Here is a 26,208-nt window from a genome sequence, read left to right as displayed (position 1 = left end):
ATGTACATTAAATCAACGTCCAGCCGAATGACTTTTTGTAGGTTTTGGATGTATTTTTACTCTTGCGAAAGGGCACATGCATTAAATCACGACATCTCAGAAGCTACTAGAGACGATAATTATACCCCAACTTTAAAGCAAACGTTAAATGTATGTTAAGCCAAGCAAGCCGTTTTTGCAAGCAAACCTCTTACCCAACAAAACTATTGAGATTTTGGGACCAAGCATTGTAAGGAAAAGCGTTTGTGAACCGTTTCAGGCATCTTACTTCGTCATTAAAAGTCACTTTATGATACACACGAGTCTGCCAAAAGCAGGCTGTGGCCCTCCCTTCTGATTTTCCCATTAAAATGCATTTCTCGCACAGTGATTGCTTTAGAAATGTGTGTGAAAGGTTAAATGCAAGCATGCCTGTCTGGAGAATTACAGCGCTGCGTTACATTGTCTATTAGGGGGAGAAGAAAATGTGTTTAGACACACATTTCAACAAGCGCTTTCAAATAGGTCCCAAAACCCTGAGCGTTTGAACATGTTTCTCAAACATTCGCAAGAGGGAAAAATTCCAGATTCCGCTCTAATCGTTGTCCCGCCTTCCATCCTAACTTATCCTCCCTTCCTTACTTACTCTTCTTTATCCCAGGCAGTAATTGTTGCCCATTTGTGCCAATTAGCTGCTCAGCTTCTTTCTGTCCTTGCGGGATTTCAGAACCCCCTGCCGAGGTGTCGAGGATGAGAATTTGCTAGGGGGTTAATCCTGAATCTTCTGGATTTTCCAGACGGGGTTTACTGAGACCGGACACACGGGGAGGAAAAAACACAGCCATCTCCAGAGAAAAACTATTTCTGGTAGAGGACTTAATTGCCCGTGACTCCGACCTTGAGACTTCCAAAGCACAGGCTGCTTTCAATAACTGCCCCCCAACACACACACAGACTCTCTTTTATGTGTATGTGCTTAAATTAATTTAATCTTAATTACATCTAGTGGCTGTGTCGATAGGGAGCGTTTCTACTGCACTTCCTGCTGAGCAATTTGTGCGTTGCCATTTAGTGTTCATTACCAAACTACAAGAGGTGGATTATGACAACCGACTGCTTGACTAGTTAAACAGCAAAGTTGACTAGTTTATTTATTTGTATTATTCGGATTAAATAAATGTTTTCTTTTAAAGTAATCCCACTGTGTGCCAACATTTTTTTTAAATGCATCAATGTAAAAAGTTAAAACAAAAAACAATGTATAGACCACTCTGCAAGATGTAATCACTGACCCAGAAGTTTATTTTTTTATCTTAAATATATAATTTAATTTTAAAGATATTTGTTTAACATTTTTAATCAGTTCTATGATCTGTTGGTTGTATTTGTTCAAACGTTTGTTTGGCTAAAACAGGAAGTCCCTTTGGACCAGCGTTGTTTACATCATCCAAAGAGGTCTATAGCACATTTTTCCTCATTTTATTGTCTAACTAAGATAAAGGACTACAGTTTTTTCTAACTGTTATACATTGTTTTGGATAAATACATCTGCTTAATGGCTAAACGTCAATGCAAATGCTTTATGACGGTGTGCTACATTTTAGCTGTTCAGTGTTAAATGCCTATACGAAACACTATATAAAATAAGTTTTTAATCAAGGCTCAACTCATTGATTTATCATTTTGCAAAAAAACAAACTGTCATTAAGGATGTAAATTATACAGTTACATAAAAATGCATCTTCTGAGGCAAAAACTACTTCTAAACTCACCAAGACGTTTAAGCATCACATTTACACCTCAGACACTTCAAAACTGCACACACAGAAAATGCTTATGTTAGAATAAAAGAATGTATTGAGAGTGTCTTTGTCTGAAAGTATAAAAGCTATTGGCATTTTAAGGCCGTTTAGCTCATCAAGTCACATGCCAGGGTCTAGTGCACATTTAACGCAGCCTGGCGATTCAGAGCGTATTCCCACGGTGAGAGTTCAAAAGACCTGAGAACCTGGAGGAGAAATGAAAGGCATAACAGGCTGATGGCAGAGCGAAAAGGGGGAGAATGGGAACAAAAGGCAAGAGAGGAAAAAGAGTAGGGGAGGAGGAGGGCACGATCTGGCAACCGCCGCATTCCGACACGTCACATTCCTGCTCACATCTGGCTGCAATACACACGATCCCTGTTACCATTCACTCCCTTAAGTCTCACTTTCTTTTTACATTCACACAAACACACCATCATGAGAACACTTCCAGTGATTTTTCATTCTCATGATGTCTCCTCTATACTAGTGATGTCAGATATACAGAAACTTCACACTGTGTGCATGTTTCAAAGAACATGCAAGCGGACGGTCAAAAAGGTGCCTAGGTGAGCCATTAATGTGAACGTAGTAATGTCTTCTATAAGGAAACAGGCAGAACTGAAAAAATGTATTTCAAACTAATGTCACTTTCAATGTTAAATAAAATAAAAAGCTTGAATAAAAATGTATGCATTTATTAAAGTATTTAATTATGTAACTATTGAAATTGAAATGAAATGTTTCAAAATGTCACAAGTATGGACTGTGGGAATTCTACACACCTACACACATCATAAGATGTTACAGTGTTCAAAAAGTTATTTGAGACAACCTCTTGTCAAATCCAAGCTGTCTCAAATCTCTGGCAACAAACAAAATTTATTGAGTTCATTTAAAATCACTCGAGTCCGCTGCCAGACAAACAGCGCCATGCTAAAGACGGATGGACACACGGGAGTCTCATTATGAAATAGCTGTGGCTGAAAGCACATTTGTGACGAATCACATGCGAGCGTCCGGCTGGAGGGAGATGCACCCTAAACACTTCATCTACTCTACCTTCTCCATCCCATCGTCCAGCATCAATCTAAACACCAGCTCACCATTTCATCTCAAGGGCTTTTCCCACTTAAGTCCTGGCTTGTTTCTTCCTCCATCAGCTTGAGGACATTTTTCCTGGAAATGTATCCGCAGAACTCAAGAACCCTAACATACTCAAGCTGAACCGATCTGGATCCGTGGGATTTGGGCTTCACTTGGTCTCAATTTTCACGTTTGACACGCGTTTCACATGACATTACAGCATGAGGGAAAAGGAACACGTAAAACATGCACTGCAGGCCACAGTTAAGTGAGCGAGTGTGTGTGATGGCTGAAGGAGTGTGTCTGCTGGGTTTTCCCCTTGTGAGTGAGTCAGCAGTGTAGATGCATGTTCCCATGCACCCTCTGCCCTGCATCGAAGAAACCTGATCCCGCTCTCTCTCCTGATATTCACTGCCACATGCAATGCAGGGAGGAAGCATGGCGTATGCATGCATGTGTGTGGTCTGTCTGCAAGTGTGCGAGCGTGTGTGTGTGTGTGGCATATGATTGTGGGATGTTGAGGGACAGGTGTAGAGATGGATGTATAGAATGTATGTCTCTGGAGACGGGGCTGGCAGGCGGTAGTGTCTGTCAAAACTGATGACTGTGTGGGGGAAGACTTGTAGCACATAGCAGTCCAAGCAGCATAACTGATTCGCATAAGGAACCAATAAAAAAAACTATTCTTATGCCAAACACGAAGCATTCTGATTGGTTAGATTTGGGTACGGAGAGTGTAAAAGGTGGGGTTGCTTACGGTCAAAGTGACGGTGTCTCTGGGTGAAGGTGCTCTGCAGGTTGGAGCTGAGCTGATGGACGGGCGCTTTGAGGTCCGTGCGGCTCTTCTGACTCAACTTCTCTTCCATCTCAAGAGTACAGCAAGAGAAACCTTGAGGACAGACTTTCAGATGGGACCCTGACAGAAAGAGAAAAAGAACATATGTAATGTTTTGCGATGACAAAACAGAAATGGCAACCAGTGGGTTTAGATACACTAACTACTACTACTACACTAAACAAAACATTGCAATTACAAACAAAGTAAAAAAGAAAATGTATACAAATAATATTACAAGAAGAGATTTACCGATATATGAGTCAATAATCGGTATTGGATAATAAAAGCAATTTTAAAGTTTAAGAACAGCCGATGATCAGAGCCCATATATCTTGTCAATTAAAAGAGGACAGGGAAATGCAAAGTGCTCTGTATATAGAAAATGTTAAGAAACAACACCAGTTTGATGCTCAATATTAAATCATTGCATGAATTAATAACATTCAGAAAGTTAAGAAATATGAATTTTATCCTTACAATCGCAGATAATATCACAATCATAATCGGCTATTTTGTAATCCTAACAGAAATTTTGTATCGGTGCATCTCTAGTAATAAGTTTACTATGTTAATTTTTTTAACCTCTACACTATCAAACATGTGACATTTTAGGCAACAAGTTGTGGCAAACCCTTTCTGCCAAAGGTCAGCTTTCATTATTTCCAATGACGCACACAAGGTGGTCTTTGGAGGATTCTTATATCATGCCAAGATGATCATTTATCATCTGCGTTTATGGAATACATGCTGTCATAAAGTAAACCAAATTTGAAATAAAATAATTTTTATACTTATGTCAAGAAGCATTTTACTCTATGACCACATTATAATGTTATTAATGCTTTGGCAAAGTAAAGCCTTGTTCACCGTGCCAGTAAACCTTGATCAAGTGTTCTTTAATTCATTCTTCATGCACCCCTACAGCTAAAACTCTGAAGCGAGGACAATGTGCACACAGTATAAGCACATGTGCTATTCCTGCAGCTCAACTTCAACAGTCTGCGACGCCAAGATCTCCAGTTTTACACACATGCCGATTAAATGTGTGTCTTGAATGCACTGCAAGTCCATTTGAAAAGAAGCGTGTGCCAAATACATAAATGTAAATGTTCACTACTGTCTGAGGGACGCCAGGCCCCTCCCATCATTCACCCCATCAGAAAGCATGTCCACGCTGTGGCATTCGAATGAACAGCGCAGAGAAACAGAGAGTGGCTGGATTAAACAAGGCGTCACATTAACATACAGGGTGTGAGCTAAGTGGACTGCGAGTCACAGCTGAAATAATGTTTTTTTTTTTCTCTTTTTTTAATGCGGTTGTTGGAATTTAGGCGAACACAAGGGTCCTTTCAGAGGATTGGACTCCGACAGGCGGTTTGGCTTCTCCTGCTGTTCAGGCCACTCTAGATCTAGAGTAGTACACTACACACTAGAGTGATCATGATGCCAAAACTGCTAGTCAAAACCAACACTTAGTGCAAAATTCTACCAAATTAATCCAACTGACACTGTAGAAAAGGCTCAACTCAACATGTTCTTCTGAGTGATAGCAAACTCTGTGTACTTGTGTAGTGTCCTGCAGCCGGACCGACCTCTCTGCGATGGCACAGCATATCCGGTCACATGCATACACATTTATGACACGGCTCGCATCTGCTGAACGAATCAGCGTGGGAGAATAGCGAGGAGCTGTTGAGAGCTTGCAAATAATCACCAACGCCGCAAAACATCCAAGAGGAATTGTCACATTCTATTGCCAGGGTTTGTTTTACTAGGGTGGGCAGGGCTGGATGGAGTGGCACTGTGTGTTTATGTGTGGGACACGACAGCCTGTGCATGACAATGCTGCGTTTAAAATATATGCTTATGATGGGACTGAGATTGACTGGGGCATCAATCAGGCCGAAAAATAAAGCAGCTTTGCTCATCATCAATAAAACACAAACCCAGAAAGAATGAATCCAAAAAACTTTTGATAAACTAGATTAAGTGAGTTTACGATTCATCTTGTAAAGTTTTAGGAGATTTATTTTACGAATCATTTATAAGCATTCCATTTACTGCACATCATATCTATTCTGCTTGAAATAAAGCTTGTTTAGTCAAAATTGAGCAGATACATCATTTATTTGTTTTTACATCTAACATGTTTATTACTTTTAAATATTGCTTAAAGGGATAGTTCACCCAAAATTGGAAATTCTGTCACCATTCCTCACCCTCATGTTGTTCCAAACCTGTATAAATGTCTTTGTTCTGCACAAAGGAAGATATTTGTAAGAATGTCAGTAACCAAACAGATCTCATCCTCCATTGATTCCCATAGTATTTATTTTCCCTTTCTATGGAAGTAAATGGGGAATGAGATCTGCTTGTTTACTGACATTCTTCTAAATATCTTCCTTTTTTGTGTTCAGCAGGAAAAACAATTTTTAAAGGTTTGGAACAACATGAGGGTGAGGAAATGATGACAGACTTTTCATTTTTGGGTGAACTATCCATTTAAATGTAACGTTGTTGCAGTTCATATGTTATTGTAGCATATATGTCAACTTAAAAAAAAAGCATTATCACTTCGAACATCTTTACAATAACATACGTTTTGGAGAATTTAAGTGTACATTTTTAAAGAAAAATAAGGGTGATTTTAAATGAACATTCAATTGTGTCCGGAATTTTCCACTTGCCCAGAACGTTTATTTCTCTGGTGTCTAAGCGGATGTTAAAACTGAGAAAGAGCAGCACCTTCACTCCGCTGTGGCCCCAGACCAGCTGCACCCCTCAACTCCACTGGGACCCCATCCAAATCACTCTCTCACTTTCACACACTTGGCATCATGTACATTCAGACCTGCACATCATATCACAGCCCAACACACGGCTCTTTGTACACGGGCGTTCGGAAAGAGAGAACCTACCCTGAAAAAGCAAAGCAAATATTCTAGTAAAAACACCCCAAATGGAACAAAATTTTAACGCCTAGTGAGTTGCTGAATGGGGAGATACAATCTGAAACATTTTAGTACATTTCAGTACAGCCTTTAAACCAATCAAAACTATCAACGCTGAGATGAGTTTAATATGAGTCAAGAAATAATATCACATTAATATTGGGTCTTCTTAATCCAAGGTTATGTATCATTTCTGCGCTTCAATGCAGAAGTTCACACAGGGCCACTCAAACAAACTGAGCAATGTTTTTAAAATCCATAATATTTACACATTTCCAGTAAATCCTACAAAGAGCTTACTTGTAGATAAACTGACGAAGTAAAGACGCTTCAGCTTTAAGCAGTGTACAATATAAACATAAATTTGACTTACAACCGATATTAAACAGTGATTCTATTCTATTTCCAGACATGTTTATCAGCTGTTACGTCACCGGAAGAGGTTAAAGTTGAGTGGGTGGTCTGATTTGAATGACATATTCAGCATTTATTTTTGGAACGCTCATTAGTTTTGTCCTTTATGATCAATACCTCTATCTTCGAGAGTTAAGTCAACATGCTTGCTTGCACAAACAAGGTCTTGGCAGAAATCCATTAAATACACGTAAAAAAGAAAGGTTCCAATGTAAAGCCAAACATTCCGACAGAAAGATGAAGTTTAAATCTATTTCCATCTACATAATCATTGCAAGCAACCACCTGAATATAAATCTTAGAGGCATTTGTCTTCAATAAGTCACTTCCTGTTGCTGTTCCACAGGGCTAAGAACATTATGTTTTGCTGGCGGATGAGGGGATGGAAAATGCCCTGTGGACAAAACCCAGATTAGTCCTGACACCCCCTCATGTTCCTCTTCCCTCTTTCTCAGCCATGATGTGGCCCTGGCCCCAGACAGACTTCAACCCCACGCCACTAGCCGGCGAGCTTAACCGCTAAGGTCAGAGGTTAACAGCCACTCCTCTGAGAGAGGCCACGCACTGTGACCCTGCTAGGGACTGACCAGCAAACCCACCACCCACACACACACGCTCAATCACAGCCTGTGGACGCTCTGAGTCAGAAGTCATAAATTCTCCGGGGGATTATTTCAGGCCGTCACTATAAATCGCTCTGGCCACCACATCAACGGGCTGTTGCCAAAAGCTGCAGAGTAATAGGCTTCCCTGTTGTTGGTCTAATAAGACACATGCTGCAATTTCCATATTCGCCGGCACAAGTGTCATCAACACCATCAGTTCGGCATACTACCATGGTTTCAGTCGGATATATAAAAAAGGAGATATCAACACACTTCTTCCACTACAAAATAAAGCTGAGCGCAAAACATTACGGCCTTGAGTCTCAACATCCCAGCCCATCTTTACACCAACACAAGCTACAATTACCACAGTGGGAAGGAAACTACTATTTGACAAGGAACTTTTGCCCTCCTTGTGGCCTGAGGTACAAGACGGTCTGACCTAACTAAATGTGTTTGGCTGGCTTTCATAACAGCAACAACATGCAGATGGTGATAAAAGATCAAACCTTGGGGGGAAATGCGTATTGCTGGAAACCTTCATGGAATGAGCTTTTAATGAGCACTCCCTCCTTTTGGCATACGACGTTATTACCTTTAGAGATGAGAGTGGTTTAATAGGATGAAAGGCAGAGGAAAATGGAGCAGAGACATTATGGACAGTTAAGAGCTTTATATTTCATTTCTAAATCATAGCCTTTCTATTATATGGTTGTCTCTTCCCAAATCTTGCTTTCGTGTCGAAACATGTTTCTGCTGATGGACTCCCTTCACACCATCTGTTAGAAGACAGATCTCTCTATTTCAGCCCACCTCTCTCTCTCTCTCTCTCTCTCTCTCTCTCTCTCTCTCTTCTTCTTCTGTGTGGCCTGAGGCTATCTTTGGACCGTCCATTCTTTATTTGTAAAACCTCATGAATACAGGGCGGAGGAAGGCTTTCATAATGGCCCACAAAAACGTCATGATAGACTGGACGGACAGTGGCCTTGCTTGAAAGACATCATGGAATATAAATGGAAGAAACATTGTTAATATTGCAATGAGTTGTGCTTCAAGACAGACATTTTAAGGACCTCCTTGAGATAAAACAACAAAAGCATTTTTTTACAGTAACTACTGATTATTTATAAAAAAAAGATTTACTAAAACTTTGTTTTCGTGTTGCATTGTTATAATTAGACTATAAACTGACTATAAAATATTAGTGAATTATTGAGTTATTGAGTGAAACTAATACATTTGTAGTCATTCTATGCTTTATTTCTTCCATTCAGTTGACAAATATGTTGTACATGTGTCCTATGGTGTGACGTATCCAAAATTTAGAAAATATTAATTAATAAAAGTATTATATAAAATAGCATATATTTTTTCTAAATTGTTATTGTCACACTACAGGGCACATGAGCAATATTACCAGATATGATCAAGTTTTTGCTAAAATTATTTTGTGTAGTACATACCTTAAAAGTTTAGTGTTTTGTTTATTTTGTCATTTTTTGATGGTTGAACCTAAACTGTCAGACCATTGAAAGCAAATATTGTACAAATAATGGACATCACTTTTGAACGCCGCTGTATACAGAGATATGTAATATCATAAAAGGCTAAACGTTTATTTTTATAACTTTAGTCACCGCCAGCCAAAAATCTAATCTTTATATAACCTTAAAAAGTACTTAGTTTAAATTTAAAAATGACATTGAGCAGAATCTACATAGTTCTGAATAGAGACGCAACAATACAACTCACCCACAGTTCAATACGTGCATCGGGTTTTACTTTATGTGACAGGAACAGTAAAAGATATTTTATTGCACTTATCTTTATTTTACTTGACCTGATTTATTATCTTTAAGCTAAAATTAAAATTTAAGCTGGTGTATTAAATAAAGGTAAAGATTAACTCCGGCAGTTCTTGGGTTTAGATACTGTTCATCAACAAGCCAGTAAAACAGGCTTCATGAAGAGGTTTTGCGAATCAGAGTATTTAAGCTAACGTAATACAAACTTGCGATTGCTGTAACAGAAGTTAACGGACAAACATGCGGTGCGTGTTTAAAACTGCAAACAAAAGTGCTCAATAGGAAAGGCCAAAGATAATATAAAAAGGTGCGCCACTGCCATTGCAATAAATTGGAGGAAAAGCAAAGCTAAATAGCTGCCCTGAGGCGCTCTTGCTATAACGTAAAAAGCTGTCTGAAAGGCCTCTGCGTGTGTACTGGGTTTCATATGCAGTGTGAAACACATAAAATACATTCTTGATGTGCCAAATTCGGACATTTTCACTTTGCTACAGTGGGATTCAATAAAGTCGCAGGTTCTGGTGCTTCCAGTGGCCGATCGATCACTTGCCATTAGATATTTACTCGTGGGGATGCGTTTATCAAGGTCAGTCCACAGACATGCAGACAAACATGGACAGAGCCAGATCACTTAATAGAGCAGTACAGAAGGTAAAGATACAACTGCTCAGGTTTTCATTGTGTGGTTCCCACCGCAGTGGGAACATATTCAAACGGGACAACTGTAACAGGAACCCATTGGAGTGCAACTCCTCATATGGAGGTAATAAAGAGGGGAATTACTTTCTCTTTCTCTCCAAATCCAATCCAGCATCTCTCAAACACAGCAACGACAAGTTTACAACACAATTGCCAGGACAATGATGCCTTTCAGAGACATACAATAAACGTAGGACGGCTAAATGGAAATGACAGCGGAGTTGGCTGGTTCGTGTGATCGCCAAGCAAAATGGTGGACAGTTTCAAGGAGGTCGTTTTATGGCACTTGGGGTGAAGCCGGTCCCAGTAAAGAGACACTTAACGCCTTACATGCAGGACGTATTGTTCCATTACATACATCAGATTGAATGACACTAGCTTTTGCTCGGTTTCTCGGTTCTAAGAAACACATATTTATTAATGCAACCTTAGTGTATGAACACAAAGAAACTTGTTTTAAAAGAGCGAGAAAAATTGTTTTCCACGAGACAGCCCTCATGTTCTGTCTATACTGTTAATGCGCTAACAGGGGCGGCCGGAGGGGTAGCACGAAGGGGGCGATTATAAAAGCACAGAGATTTTGCTCAAGGACACATTCCTCAAGTCCAACGCTAAGAAAACATTACCAGAAAAAAACTCACTTCACAGGTCTGTCGACCTACAATTAGCGCCATGTTTTTCCGATGCCGTCCCCCCTTTCCATTCCTGATTTAACCACCTCCTGCGTACTAGAAACAGCACCTACTACTCAGTAATCCTCTAAGCTCACATTCACAGGTCACACTGTAGACTAAGCTGGGCATTTTCCATAGCTGGTTGTTTACTCACTTCATCTGTTTTTGTTTCCATTTGCAGAGGTCAGATACAATACTTGCTCATCTTTTTCGACATTGTATCTGAAGTTGTGAGTGTTATTTGCATGAGGGATGTGATACAGACATCACTCTGCGGTCCCATGAGGCAGGTGTCATGCTAATGAGGAAGCAAGTTAACAAGCAGGATATCCCATGCTAGACAGGCCAACCCACACTTGCATTGGCAGGAAACCCTCTTACAATACTGCCCGGTCCCGTCAGGCCGGGACGAACACAGTAATTCTACAAACTACATCCCCAACTTCCGATAAGCTGACAATGAATGAAGAGAATGCATATTTGAGGTCTGTCAAAAAAATTGCTGTGCAAAGAAAAAAAAATTTTTCGTGACAACTTTTTATCTAAATGTAATAGTTGACTCAAATGAAAATTCTCTGAGATATGGTTGTTAGTTGAACACAAACAAACAAACAAATCACTCCAAAGATGGTTAATAAGTCAAAGCAGAACTATACATTTGTGAGAACTTATTTGATCACATTGTAAACAATTTCAAATAGGACATACCAATGACTTCAAATCTCATTTTAAATTACCAATAGGTGAATGATTCCTTTAATCACACTGACATTGTAACTGTTCTTGTAACCATTAAGATTTAAGGTTAACGTAACTATATTTAAGGTGCTGAGCTATTGTTTTGCACTAGTTTGATTTAATCAGTCCTGCTATGACAAATTATTAAAACGTGCTCTTAACTTTCAACGTATAGACGTTCTATTAATACAGGATCATAAGAACTGCATGCATAATAAAAAATACAGTTCCTAAAACAAGTTTAGATGGCACACAGCATGTTCCACTATAAGTCAACTTCCTGAATGTACTTCATGTCAAGTGTTTTCAACAGAAAGCTCTTAGAGCGCAGCGCTACCTACATCTGGTTGTACTCTGACCATACATATAGCCTGTAGAAAAAGATTTATACCCGCAGAAATGTTTCAATCCACTTCTTGCTGAGCTCTTCATTCAAATCGTCACTTTGAAATGGTTCAAAGATTAAGAATTTCACCCGAGGAGAATTAAAGCTGAAACCGATGGCAGTCCGCCACCCTCCCTTCGAAAAGCTTGTGTGTGAAATGATGCTTCCTTAAATTAATCAGGGATTCAAATCCCCCGAACGCAGCTGTCAAAACTCCACCAACATTTTCTTTTCACATGGCACACAGGTTCATAAAAAGGAAATAAATGGGCAAATCCTGGTTGTATACCACAGAGCTTAACCATGGGACAAGCGCTATGCCAACCCTTCTAAGTGCACTTCAGCACAAAGCAACATGGAGACGCTCCAAAAAACACAAACCAGATGTACAAGTATGACTCCGGACAAGGAGCCTTAATACAAAGTAAATCCTTAAAAACTCTCAATTGGTGCAATGAGACACACATATGTTAAACTGATGTGTGCTGATCACCCACAAGCTCTCATCCTTTTGTAGCAGTCAATCTCTGATTGCTAAACCAGAGCAGGGCCTCTGGCCAATTAAAACTCCCCACTGGTAAGCATTCCAAAAGGCTGCCATCCATGAACATTTACCCAGAAGTCCCTGGGGAGATTCCACAACATCACATCGGCCTCTCACGCCGTGTCTGTCTCCCTCACCCTCCCCAGCGAGCCGTCTCCGGCTTTGTCTCCTCTCACAAAAGCTCCCTGCCTACAACACTTCCCAGGTCACCTCATTGAGAATCATTTAACTCGGCCTGCCTCTTTCACAGACACATTAAAAGTCAGAAGACTGCGTGTTTGGAGTTTAACAGAAGAATCGATTGATCTCTGTCTTTCATTACTTACACAGTTCTTACGTGACACTTCGAGTGTGAAGTTTTCAATGGAAACTAGATGAAAGTCAGTAAATAGCTGAGCAGGTTCGTAATATCTGATGAGTGAAAGTAACCTCCTGAAACCTTGTATCTCTATATTTGTGGGCCATAAATCGTTATAATTAGTCACCCTTTATGTTTATCACTGCGTTTTGCAAATATATAAAAAAGTGCTTGTCAAAGTATCTAATTATTCCCATTTCCTGAAAAACTGTAAATAAGGACATCCGCGGTTTCAAAGGACATTGACGAAATACAACTTCTCAGACCTATTATTTTTTCAATTCAATCGGTATATTCAGGTTTTATATACCAAACGGCTCTCCAGCTGTTGTACCAGACTTGGTTTAATAAAAGATTTCCCTTGACGATTACTATTTCATTTAGTGTGAATAGTGCTTCCGTTCAAAAACATGAAACAAAAACTTGCACTGGTTATCTCTAGACAAAAAAGAACAAATATTGAATGCAAAGCAGCAAGCCATGTACAGAGCTGAGTGAAGGGGTGCGGGGAAGGGATGCATATAGACGGCTCAATGTAATAGAGCAAAGTTCAGTTGGAAGCAATTACGCGCCCCCAACCAATACCTCCACTCGTAGATACAATAAGAGACAAATTACAATGAGCCGGTACATAAGCAGACGTACTGACAGTTGGAATGCACCGTTTATTTACCCTTGAGGAAAACGGGGAAAGAGGTACAGGCCAGGAATGGGGGTGGGGGAGAAAAAACTCATCAAGGGAATGAAAGATCATGATAATGCTTAACATGAAGGGAACATTACAATGGGAATTTTAATCCCTCTTTTTAAATAGTGAACATCTGTATGGATGTCTGCATTAAGACACATACACATGAATTGCATGGCACTCAACAAGTTAACAGAGAGGGGGTGGGAACATCCAACGTGAGAAAGTGCAGGCCTGGCTGAGCAGTGACAATGCATACATCACCTAAAATAATCAGTCAGTGCCCTGGGCAATGAGTAACAAACACAACGCCTTACAGAGTGACCACAGGAAACTCATTTTCCCTCGAACAATCTCTGAGCTATTGCTTACAAACCGACCAAAGTCTGCAGCAAGACCAACCGAACGCAAACAAACAAGGCTCGTCCGCCACCCAAGCACGTCTTTTCTTCTAACTCCTCCGTACAAAATAGACTTAATTTAAGTTGAGGCTTTAGATTAGTTGCTATGTGACAAAAACAACACCGCATTAGCTTTTGCCTGCGAGATGCTGTACAAACCTTCTTTGTGGGTGGATGAAGCTTAATTGAATATTTTAGCAAAGGAAACAAATATTTCTGCTTGGATGAAACAGAACGGTTGGTAACCGCTAACTAACAAATGGTTCTGGGGTCTTGTGAATATACAACACCATAACATGTTGATAAGACTGTTTATTGACTTGCATTGTAGTTTTGTTTGACATTCGAAGCACATGCAACCTTTTTGCTGAGGATTTTTGCTCAATGCAAACATCTAAAAAAATTGCTGCAAAACTGTCTTCCTCACTATACATGTATCTATCTATCTCTGCTATACAGTGTCATACTGTTAAACTAAACAAAGATATACAGAAGATTCTTTAACTTCAAACACAGCCGTAGAGGGTTCACACAAACATCCTGAGGTTCGCTGGGGGTTGGGGAGTACATCTAGGTCGAAAAATGCCTTGTTTGGAAATTTGCAAGCCCACCATAAGCCTGATATGCCCAAAACCACAAACACGCCAAGTACTCAAAGCCCCCTCGTGTTTTTCTTGACTCTAAAAAATCTGCTTCTCAAAAACAAAACATCTCCTTAACCTTAAGCATATGAAAGGTTTTAACACGAGAGTGCTACGTCTTATCCCACTCGGTAAAAGCAAGCCAGCGGAAGCCCGAGTCTTTCTCTGACACTGTTTATAACAGACATCTAAGAGGGGCTGAAATCCACCAGATGTCGAAACTGACGGACAAGCATTGAGGTAATGTGTAAGTGGTGTGATAGAAAGGGAGATGGTGAGAGAGAGGCCCACTGGCGGGATGAGGTCAGGCCAAAGATCATGTTTCCAAGTCCTCAAAGCTACAACACTGCAACAATGATGCTGATATACCTGTTGAGCTTAGGAAACTGGATAGCCGTGAAGTTAGTGGGAAGAGCGGCAGCAATAAGCAATTGTGGAGCTAGTAAACCTACACCGGGCAATGCCTACTATCCTTTTGACATGGACATCTTGGCCATCTCAGATAATGTATGGTGTATGGACAGGTATGTCAAGGACTCAAAGCCATCAATAAGAGGATCCTATAGACCAAAAGACTACAAGGAGATCCGACGTGGCCATTTTGCGTGTTTCAGGCCAGTCCTCCATTTTGCTTCAGTGAACTCATCGCAACTGAGAAAAACCCCACCTAAGAAAAACAAGAATCGAGAGAGTCTGCCTGAGCTACTTGTGGCAAAGCAACAGTCATACAAAATTAAAGAAAAGTCTAAGCGCTGGAGCCAGAGGTGGGACCGGAGCCGAGGCATTTGGTTTTGATGACCGTTTTAAGTGCTCCCATCACCTCGTCAGTTAAATTGACAGAGGCTTTTGAGAGAGCCAGAGGGAGCGCTTCAGTCGCCTCCACCCAACTGGCTGAGAGCACATACAGAATCAACATCGCGCCTTTCGTTCTCTCCAAAGACTTTACTGCACGTGCATAAGGTGTGTGAGAGGAGAACTGGGTGATCGAACAGGCCACCGTACATCCGAGCGTCCTGGTCCGAGGCTCATCAGGGGACTCTTGATGTTGGCCGTGGGAGTAATTAGAAAGGATTACAGGAAATCTGGAAAATTCCCAGAGCTAGTGCTTCTGCCCAAAACCCAGATGAGCTACTGGCCTACATCCCTCATCTCCCAAAATGAGAACAAATTATTCTGAAAGTCCAGAAAGAAACCACATCCTTGATTATCATCATTACTGTACGTTAGAGCTGCTCCAACAGAATCGTGTATCAATCTAAAAGATTATTGTCCTCATGGTTCAAAACTGACACTTTGGACTGTAAACAAGTGAAAACTCTGTAGCGTGATGGGACTAGAGGTTTGAGAGCTTTGTAGCAATGTCCAACCTTTCATCACATACTGCTTGATTTAATTTACAAGCTACAAACATGTGTTGAGTAAATGTCTGTCCCAGCTTGGCCACTTGCACAGATAAAATTTGATTCGGTGCCACCAAGGTCAGATAGTAGGGGTGGCACAAGATTTTGCGAGATCTGATGCGTCTCTCGAGATCCGACTAGAAACATTTCCTTACGAAATTGGCATGACGGAGTGCTGGGCTCGAAATTGCGACCATTTAAGTCGCATGTGCTCCCTAAATGTAACCTGTGTGACCCCAAAATATTTGGAGCATTTGTGTGAGTGCACATTTTGTTGTGGTGAGATCCGTTTTCATTATTGTAAAGAACACGCTAATAACTGCATAAAGCATGTCAGTGCCATGAGCAACATTGACCGGCTCGGCCATTCATAGACAACATAATTTTCCATCCCACTGCACTACTTTCTCCCACCGTTTTTCTATTTAAACACGCGCTAGACGGAGGGCTTTAAGCCTTTCCGCGTTTGCTGCGCCTTGCGCAAAAGCACTAGTATTTATGGGGGTTTGAGCTGCCGGGAGCGCTCAGCTTGCAGCTGAGCTGACTGTACCACAAGTACAGTATAGCAACTGCAAGTTCATATTATGTTATTTTAAATACATCACAGGCAAACCTCTTCAAAAACAGATAATTTGTCTCTTACAAATGTAGGCATAAAACATGATGTGTATATGTAGTTTTAACTGTTTCTCTGAATGCGGTGACGGTTCAGTCAGTGGATGAAGGAGGATTGACAGTGTGAAATGTTCGCCATCTCTGCTAACACTAGCACTATGCAAAAGCATATAGAGAAAACAACCACAGCTCTTTACTAAAAGCTGCACCTGTTAAGAAAAAAAGCATTTTGTGTTGAGGTGAATAAAATACTATTTCCCTATATATTTCATCATTGAGGATTTCTTTTAAAAAGTATTAAAATCTTGTCTCGTCTCATGAACCCAGTCTCGTCTCATGATATAAGCATCTTGTCACACCCCTAGCAGATAGTTACGATTATAATTAATTCTGATGATGTTGGTGGAAAAAGGGAAAGCTCTCGCAAGATCTTGATTTGCATAAAGAATTTATAATGTGCAGAGTATACTTCTGGAGCGACCAAAGAGGAACTCAGAGCTCTGAACACTTACTGAAACCTGCACAAAAAAAACACGGGACCTCTCAAATAACACACAGGGAGTTTTTGTAGAGGAATGAGGGCAAGGAAATGTCCCAAAAGAGAACTGTATCCAAACCTTAAGACTTCAGTATGTCTATGCTGGAATAATCAACCAAATAGTGGCCATGCTAATGTCTGATAACAAAGCCACGGGAGGGAGCGTTTTCAAAGCTATAGCTGTCTGTTTTAGAATTAAAATCATCTGGAAATCTTCCCACACACAGAGGTGAGAAGACAGGGGCAAATTGAGAGAGAACGTTTTTTTAAAGTGCATAAAAGCTACTTTGGCACAAGCACTTCCTACAAAGCATTCCCTATCCAGCGAGATGCAAAAGAACAGAAACAGACCCATCGGCCAAGTTTGGGGGCCCAGGGAGTGTCAATTTAACAGCATGCAAATGGGACGTGTTAACAAGGAACTTCAGTGGCAGCCACTATCTGCCTTCGAGTGCGGAAAGCCACAAATGCAGGGCCAGATTTTACACAGCACTCATCAGACATCGCTCTGTACCGTGCCAGATTTACTCAGGGAAAACCACAAAGTCTACTAACAATGTCAGGAGAGACACAAAACCCACAGAACGGGAAGAAGGGGAAGTGTATGGCTTTTTCATGTCTGTGCACATCTGCCCTTTTTAGAGCGTACAGACAGAGTCAGGGTGAGTCAGAGCCCATGAATCCACCCCTGGGCCACATTTCACAGCGTTCCCCGCATTCCCTGCGAGCGGGTCACACTCTCTCGCTCAATCATAAGAGGTGGCAGCTCCTCTTAGTAACACGTTAAGTTCCTTTGCGCTGCCGCCCTTCTTGTGTCAGTCAAAATTCCCCTCTCTTTCATTTAACAGTCAGTCAATCCTCTGTTGAAGCTCCTCTGGCTGAGTCTTTGTTGCCGTCTCTGGCTCTGAGGTCCCAGTGAGGTCTTGGTGGTCCCCTGTGGAATGCGCTAAGGAGGGGGCAGATTCGGACTAAAGGGGTTGCCCCATTGTTCCCACACACTGCACTTACCCCCCACTGGGCTGCAGCTCTTTGGGATTTTTTGGGGGGGTTGAACAGTGGAGATCAGAAAAGTCAGATAGGCTGGTTTTAAATTTACTACGTAAAATGGAGAGAAGTATGTATCTCTCTGTATTTACAGACCCTGGTAAATACCACCGATAATAAAATGTCTAACCAGCCCGAAAGCCAGAGTCTTGTCAGGAACAGGCCCCAGGACCGTTTTCTGTGTCAGGAAGGCGATAAAGCCCAAGTCGCATGGCCAGGCACACGCTCACTGCGTCTGCTCATTACACCAAATGCAGCTTGATTCTTATTCACAAGACAACTTCCTCCTGATAGCCAAAACTCAATTACAGGCAGTTAGCCACTGGGAACAGGTCACAGAGAGCACAGCTCAGAGGTTACCATCATTTCAACTGCTCCCAGACTACTTAAACAAAATCTGTGATCTGATTTTACTATTATTAATCGACAGTTGGAGATAATATTAAGGCTGACATGACAGCAGCGACAGCATCATCTACCAGCATTACATCCTGTACATTTAAATTGATTTGATGAATACGTTTAATACTTAGGCCTGTACATGCACTTTTTGTGACTTTATTGATCAGTCACAGCATCTTAAACAATGTTATGGTGTCTTATATTGAAAAAGGTTTATGGACATGCTTAAAACTGATTATTAGAAAATGATAACATTGATTTCTTATGGAAATCTCTAATTTAGGGACTAGACAGTTGATTCTTTATACTACTATATGAGGATATTTATTTTTGAATAAACTCATGACATCTGCCCTGATACACACAGCTGCCAACAGTGACAACAAAGATGATTTGTTCTTTCATTACAGCACTTGAGCAATTATCCTCTGATTATCTGAACTGACACAATGACACCGAGTTCTCATTAACATGACATGACTGAACTACTTATTAGCTTGATCAACTCTGTGAGACACTCAAATGCAACTGTCAATGGAAATAGAATTCTGTCTGCATTTTACCCAGTGAGACAATAAACAAATTAAAAAAATTTTAAACCAAAATATTCTAACTGTTTTCATTTAAATTACATTAGAATGGAAAAACATGTTATTCTGCATTTCTAGAGGGTAGGGATGTTTTTTCTCCAAAATGAGAGCTTGACACAATTAACTATTTATCAAAATGAAAATGCAAGCAAGCCATTCACATCACAAAGAACTTAAAAAAAAGAAGACGGAAAAACTCCATTAATAATGTTTGACGCGTTTTATGTATTAAGGCCAAAGTTTAAGTGCGTCCGATTCAGATCTGATCTGTACAATATAAAGAGGCCAGCGGGGTGAGGTCATTGCCTTTCTGAGCTTCAGTACTAATGTGCAGAAGTAATTATGGGTGGGATGAATCTTTGAGGAGAAAGGGTGGAAACTTGTTTGATCCCTTCCATTATCCATACCTGAGGAATGACATAAGACCAAACTGCCAACATAAAGCAAAACAGATTTTTCCACAAGCGGTGAAAAGTGTTCTGCTGGATTTCTATGAGAACCTGTTGACATGGTGAGATATCAATCTGGTGAATGTTACCCACCCCTCCACTAAATCTGTTGAAGATGGGCCGCTTGCCACTGGGCGGGAGGCACTTGACACACGCGTTTCACAACGTCTAGGCCAATCAAACTATCGCAGGCAGTGAGGCTTTTTATAAGAAGGGTAGGCACTCCTTTTGGTTTAGCTGAGGATTGGAGGATATGGACCGGTTTAGTCCTCAGCAGGGATCTGTGTACTTCTGGGCTTAAAGAACTATGAAGCGCTCTAAGGTGCAATAATCCAGGGAGTCTCTCAAACAGAGAGGATCTAGAGAGGCTCTCTGACCATGAAGATCTTACCTCTGCTTAACAAAAAGCTCCTGCGCTCAAAATCTCTTTACAAAACCATGATTATACAGCAGAGAATCATAGACAATTTTCATCAATTTCACACGACAACATTCACCTTCAAGGTCATATTAATAAGAATAATATTGAGATACGCAAAGCATGTGTCATATTCTATGGAGTTCTAACCTGTTCATGGATTCTAAAGGCGTTAAAAAAACTTTTAAAATTGATTCGCTATGAATAGTTAAAAGTATGTGGTATTAAGGGAAGAGGAGTTATACATCAAAAAAAAAAATTGGACAAAGTGCTAGATGAGTCATCATCAATATTCGTGGTTCAGTATCCAAGGAAAGAAACTTGGATGCAGATGACCTCAAAACTATCTGACATGAACTAAAAAATGCTTTATTGGAACAATTGTAAGTGATTATAAGAAAGTTAAATAAAATCAATAAAAAGCCACTTGGATGCCATGCCAAAAACAAAATTCTATACTTCTGGTATACGTTAATGAAAAAGCAAAACAACAATCAATTCAATGTCTTGAGTGTCTTTACTGAAGAATCACACACAAAATTGCCTCTGTGATGAATTGCTGGAACGCACAAATATCGTCATGGATGAGATGGAATTTTGACCGCTCGCCTGATTAGTGTTGTTTAGGACTTGCCCAAACCAATCGAGAATGGAAGATTTTGAAAGAATAAAAAAGATGTTTTGACGACAAAGTGATGAGGGCCAGCTATGAAAGCCAGAACCAGGAGGCCACCACCAGTTCAATTAGGTTCTTCCTTGCACCATTTTCTCCCTAGCAACAGGAGACATTGTTAAGCAAAAGCGGGGCTTTTTTATGCTTCCTTTTTAAGGACCTCCACCCCTCAGCGACAGCAGACCTTGTCAGTCTCTCTGTATCAATTATCTCAGTCTCTTATCAACAAAGACACCCTAACCAGGGTGAGTCTCAAACAGGGTCCCAATGCATATTGTGTACCATTGTAAGAGGCACACGCGCGCAGCATCAGAACCTTTCCCCCAACTCTTTATATTTCACTCTTTGAAGCCATCACAACAAAACTGGAGATTTGACACAATAAAGCAAATGTCAGGGTACACTCTATGTTTGCATTAGAATGACAGTTTGGGGAAAACAATGGACCTGTTGGACTGGTGTGTGGTACGAGGAAAATTAAAGACGGATTGTTCCCCCTCACCTAGCTGCAGTCATGCATGCAGTACAGTTCTAATCTTCATAACATAACAAATACCAACAGCTGCCTCTCCTCACAAAGAATCAATGGATATAAAGCAATAAAAGTTTACATTGCATCCTTCAGAAGTGTGTCACGTCAAATTAAGTGTGAGTCACCTAAAGCTAGTTTCTGGTTGCGGACACAATGGACTATAGAGCAGTTATTCAATCTTTAGGGCACTACAAAAGTCCCTCTAATGCACAATCCGTCTTCAGAGACAGAGGAACTTTCTCTTGTATTTAGGAGGATATAAGGCACTGTTATAAACTGTGTCCCGCGGCTAGCTTTTCCCATCCGGGCCTTAAAGAGGAGCTAAAAACTGCAACTTGTTACGCTCCCCAGCCCCCAGTGCCGCTTCAGATAAAAATCACTGCATTTACATGAGCATTAGATCTGCTGAATGACAATCACTGTCCGATGACTGACTCTCGCTTACAATGACAAAGCACGACACTTTGTAACACAAAGACAACAGCTGGGGGTGCGCGTAACATTTGTATAGAAATGTAATCATGAGTTGCATCCAGTTTTCAAAGATACAGTAATAGCCCGTTTACAATGTGAAGTGTTGTTACGTTCATTCAGGCTTGTGAAGGCGACTTGAGTCTGATGTTAAGTACAGATTGGTATTCTTTAAGGAATGAGGTTTTAAAGAAACTGTAACAAAAATACACTCACACTATGGCTGCGCTACCATGTACTCTACATCACGTACAGCTTTGCATATACATTTTACCCAAATCATTGCCATGTAGCGTTAAAAACGGGATGTTTATCGGCTTAACACAAGACTAAGTGAAATGTAAAGTCAACCTACCGTGCACTCCTTTGTTGGGAACATCGTTGACGTTGAGACCTATCGAGCTGTAGGCAGTTCTGACTTCATTGCAGTTCTTCAACTTCTGTTCAGCCTGAGCCGACGCCGAAACCACCACCGACAGACATACAGTAAATACAGCGATCAGCTTCATCGCCGGTTACCTCGAGCAATGGAGCACCAACGAAAAATAAAACGAAAACGACGTCACGAGATCTCTTCGGTTCCCACTTCGGGTTTCCTCATGGAGATGCGCCGTCTCTCGGTGTAACTTCGCTGCTTTTCAACGCTCGAGCGAACTGATTTGTGTATCGAGCAATAAAAACCCGGGCCTCGGCGAGCGAAACACTCCCGTTAATGTGCAACAGATTAAAAGTGAGCAAAAGGTCGACAACAGAGGCGACGCTTCGTTCAAACTTTTCAAAGAAAAACAAGTACGAAAAGCCAAGTCGCTACAAATGCGCACGCATGTTCAAACTTATTAACCCGTTTCTTCGCATGAGGAGATCCGCGTTGGCTCTGTAGTGGAAGACGCGATGAAATGGCGATAAAAAAGTTTCGGGAAAGTTTTCTTCCTCTCTCGGGACGCGGAGTGGGAACGGAGGAGTCACTTGTGCGCGCGGCGAGATCTCAGCGCAGAGTCAGGGCTGCGCGAGCACGCAACCGAGTTCCGGACAAAGAGAGATGGGCACGCGAAACACACGGGGTGGAGCATGGCGCGCGCTGGAGCTTACACTGCGTTAAACATATTAACATTTACAGTCTGCTCCCAATAGTCGCGAGCTTAATGTTTAAATCATTCCTGGTCTGAGTTGAGGCTTGACATTTTACAGGAGGTTTTATTGACTGTTTGATTCGTAGGTGAGAGTGTCTTACAGATTTAAGTAATTGTTAATTTGGTTATTAAAACTGGAGAACAAAACTAAATGCGTAATAGTTATAAAATAATGCAGAATTTCAGAACTTTTGCGATAAATGTCAACTTCAGAACAGTACTTCTCATTAAGTTGCCATGTTTATGTAAAATTAACCTAATATTTATTTGAGCTTTTCACAAGCTCAGTCTCCAATGCATGACTGGAAATAGTATGAGTTCAATAGTGCGAAATGTATGATGCCTGAAACTGAGAAAAATCACAAAGCTTTATTTTAGAGGCGTTTATTTTTTAAGGGTGAAGACAGACGTACAGACATATGTTACACAGTCTATTTCTCTTAGCAATTTATTTAGGACACTCTAGTTGAAAGTGGTCTCTTTTTATTACAGTCATCAATCTCTGCTCACCCGAAGGGCACTAAACATAGGTGAGAACGTAACCCCCTGATATGTCCGCATGTCATGAAATGTGACACAGAACTGCAAGAGCTGTGGTGTGGCCAGCAGCCCAATGACAGTTAGGAGGAACGGGAGAGCGAGGCCGAAAGCAAGAGAGGGAGAGAGCGGGGTGGAATCTCATCCCTCCTCTCATGACAAGCTACATAACCAAAACATCTCTCTCAGATTATGACAGTCCTCATGGACGACAGCCCGTCTTTCCAACAATGACACAAGCCATAATTAGAGCGACTGTGCATGAGGCCAGTAGTTATGAAACTGTTTTGGAGACTGTAACTCAAATCCCAGATATTTTACTGCATTTTTGGGTCTTTCTATTTGCATAAAAATGTGTTTTGAAAAAGGATAAAAATACTTTGGTTTCATAAAAAAAGTAGGTGGTACAGAGTTTTGTATCGAAATGCGGCATATCTTTAACCAAGAGTGATGGTCTCTCAGCCCACCTTAATGTTTTTCTTGTGGAAATGAGGCTTTGCCTTATATGTAGTGATTTTTTCTTTTTTTAAATCCCATTCACTAATCGTTTTTCATTGTTAACCTGGAAGTGCATGTAGATGGAGGGCACCCTTAAACGCTTTGACATGTCTGGACTTGCTTGAGCATGTGTATGTATCCATGTGTTGTTGAGACTGTGTGTGTGTTTATGCGTGGTCTGGGGGGAGCTCTTAGCAAACTGACATTCCAACTATTGTGCCCCGCATTCCTCAGCCTGCCCCATTCATGCTGTGTGACCAAAGCTGGGAAAGCCAGTGGCCAATGAGAATCTGCAGAGGGGTTCATTGATTGTTGGTATGAGATACTGGACCGGCGTTACACTCAATAGACAAAAGGTGAGAGCTCTCCTTCTCAGAATACTTAGTAACGGACAAATCTGCGGCTCTGCGATGCTTCTGCATGAAAAGATGTTGAGTAGTTAAATAAAGCGTATGTATGCTGTTGCTTCTCATTTTTCTGTAGAAGTTGTCCATACAGCAACACTACATGTGCCCACAGGATGTCAAGACCAGAAAAGACAAAAAAAAAACAGTCAAAGCAGCATAAAATTATATACGACTGGTGAACCAAGTCTACAAGTGATCTGAGGGTTTTTCTATCAGGTATGCTCTTTAGCAATTGTTGTAATGTAGTAACTTTGTGTCACCCCAAAAAACCAAATTGAAAATTCGTAAATTATGAAAAGTCATAATTTACTCACCCTTGTGTCATTCCAAACTTGTATGACTTTCTTTCTTCTACAGAACCCAAAAGAAGATATTTTGAAGAATGTTGGTGCTTCATCAAGAAGGTTGATTGACGTCCTCATTGACGTCTATAGTAGGGACAAAAAAATGAGACATTTCTCAAAATATCTTCTTTTGTGTTCTATGGAAGAAATATTAACATTTAAATTTTGCTAGCTTCGTACAAACTAATTTGTGCAACAGTGTTTGACATTCCAATAATAATCCACATGGGAATCATTATAATAGTGGCCCATTACTATAGAGATGATTTTCCCCCACAGAATCACAATGAGACTGTGGCAATAAACAAGTGAGAACACAATTAGCCTCAGTAACTGTGCCACCCTAAACAAAGAACACCAGTTGGTCCTAAAAATGGAGGATCCCTGTATAGCCACTTTATTACCCTAAGAAAACCTTCAACCTGCGCATTTCAATGGGCCTGTTTGCCCATTCTCACTCCTCCATTAACATTCAGAGTGTAACCAACAGCCCCTCTGCCGCTCTCTCTGTAACCCGTTGGCTCTCCCCTGATAACCAGTGTGTCTCTACCGCTCGAGGAGAGAAAAGACCAGAAGGAAGTAACATGTTTAAACTGCATTCGAGAGAAATCTGAGTGTGAAAATAAGAACACAGCCTCACAGTCACATTAGAGTAGTAATGAGATAAAGAGTTAAATACACTCGAGGGGATTGTTGGGTGTGTGTTGGTGGGTGTGGAGTTGTAACCGAATATAAACACAGACAAAATAAGGTTTAATTTGCACCTGTAGGTGTGAGGCACCACAGGTTTGTCTGTGTGTCAACTGAGAAGAGATAATCAAGACAGAAATGGAGATTGATAATACATTAGTCATTGTCTTTCACTTGTCTTTCATAAAATTTTTGTTTTATCTACTCGGATTTATCCAATCTGATCTTTGTGAAGAACTTTTAGCTATTTTACGAGGTGGATTATTCGTATGAATTCATGTGAAACATACAAAAGGGTACTATCATTAGAAAAACGCAATACTGAAGCCTTGACCCCAACCCTAAATCTAACCTCACGTGCGCAAAAGCAAATCATACTAAAACGTAAAAATAAGATTGTGCGGTAAAATAGTTACGAATTCCTGTGAGATTTTGTTTATTTATCTTTACTTTCTCTAACACAATCTCACGGCAAAAACAACAATTTTATGAGGTGGCTAATTTTGGCTAATTCACATGAATTCGTACGATCTCATTCGCACGTTTCAGGACGATTCGTTTCACTCCAGTGACGTTAGGTTTAGGGGCGGGGCTTCAGTTGAGCTATTTTCTAGTCGTGCAATAGTGTCAGATCACAAAGTACGATTTCATACGAAATAGCCACCTAGTAAAATAGTTACGAATTCCTGTGAGATCAGGTTGTTGTATCTTATATTTAATTATTTACACTGTCTAGTTGGCCAGATTTCATTTAATTTCAAGTTGTTTAAATAGCTGTATTTGACAAATAACATCTAAAATCTTGGGACGGCGGGGGTACTTCATAAATGCACTAGCATTTCACACTATAACAACATCACGC

General features: G+C 40.7%; 1 protein-coding gene across 1 annotated transcript in view; it reads right to left on the bottom strand.

The window, feature by feature from the left end:
- Positions 1-22,757, bottom strand: part of gpc4 (glypican 4) — a 30,409-nt gene extending 7,652 nt beyond the window's left edge. Inside the window, exons 1-2 of the mRNA XM_056769869.1 lie at positions 22,096-22,757; positions 3,625-3,783 (exon numbers count right to left, since the gene is read on the bottom strand). Coding sequence (XP_056625847.1) covers positions 3,625-3,783; positions 22,096-22,249 — 313 coding nt within the window. The 5' untranslated portion in view covers positions 22,250-22,757. The remainder of the gene's footprint in view (positions 1-3,624; positions 3,784-22,095) is intronic.
- Between the last annotated feature and the right edge of the window lie 3,451 nt (positions 22,758-26,208).

This window comes from Triplophysa dalaica, chromosome 16, assembly GCF_015846415.1.
Source record: "Triplophysa dalaica isolate WHDGS20190420 chromosome 16, ASM1584641v1, whole genome shotgun sequence".
Lineage (NCBI taxonomy): Eukaryota > Metazoa > Chordata > Actinopteri > Cypriniformes > Nemacheilidae > Triplophysa > Triplophysa dalaica.
This window is presented reverse-complemented; position numbering and strand designations above follow the sequence as displayed.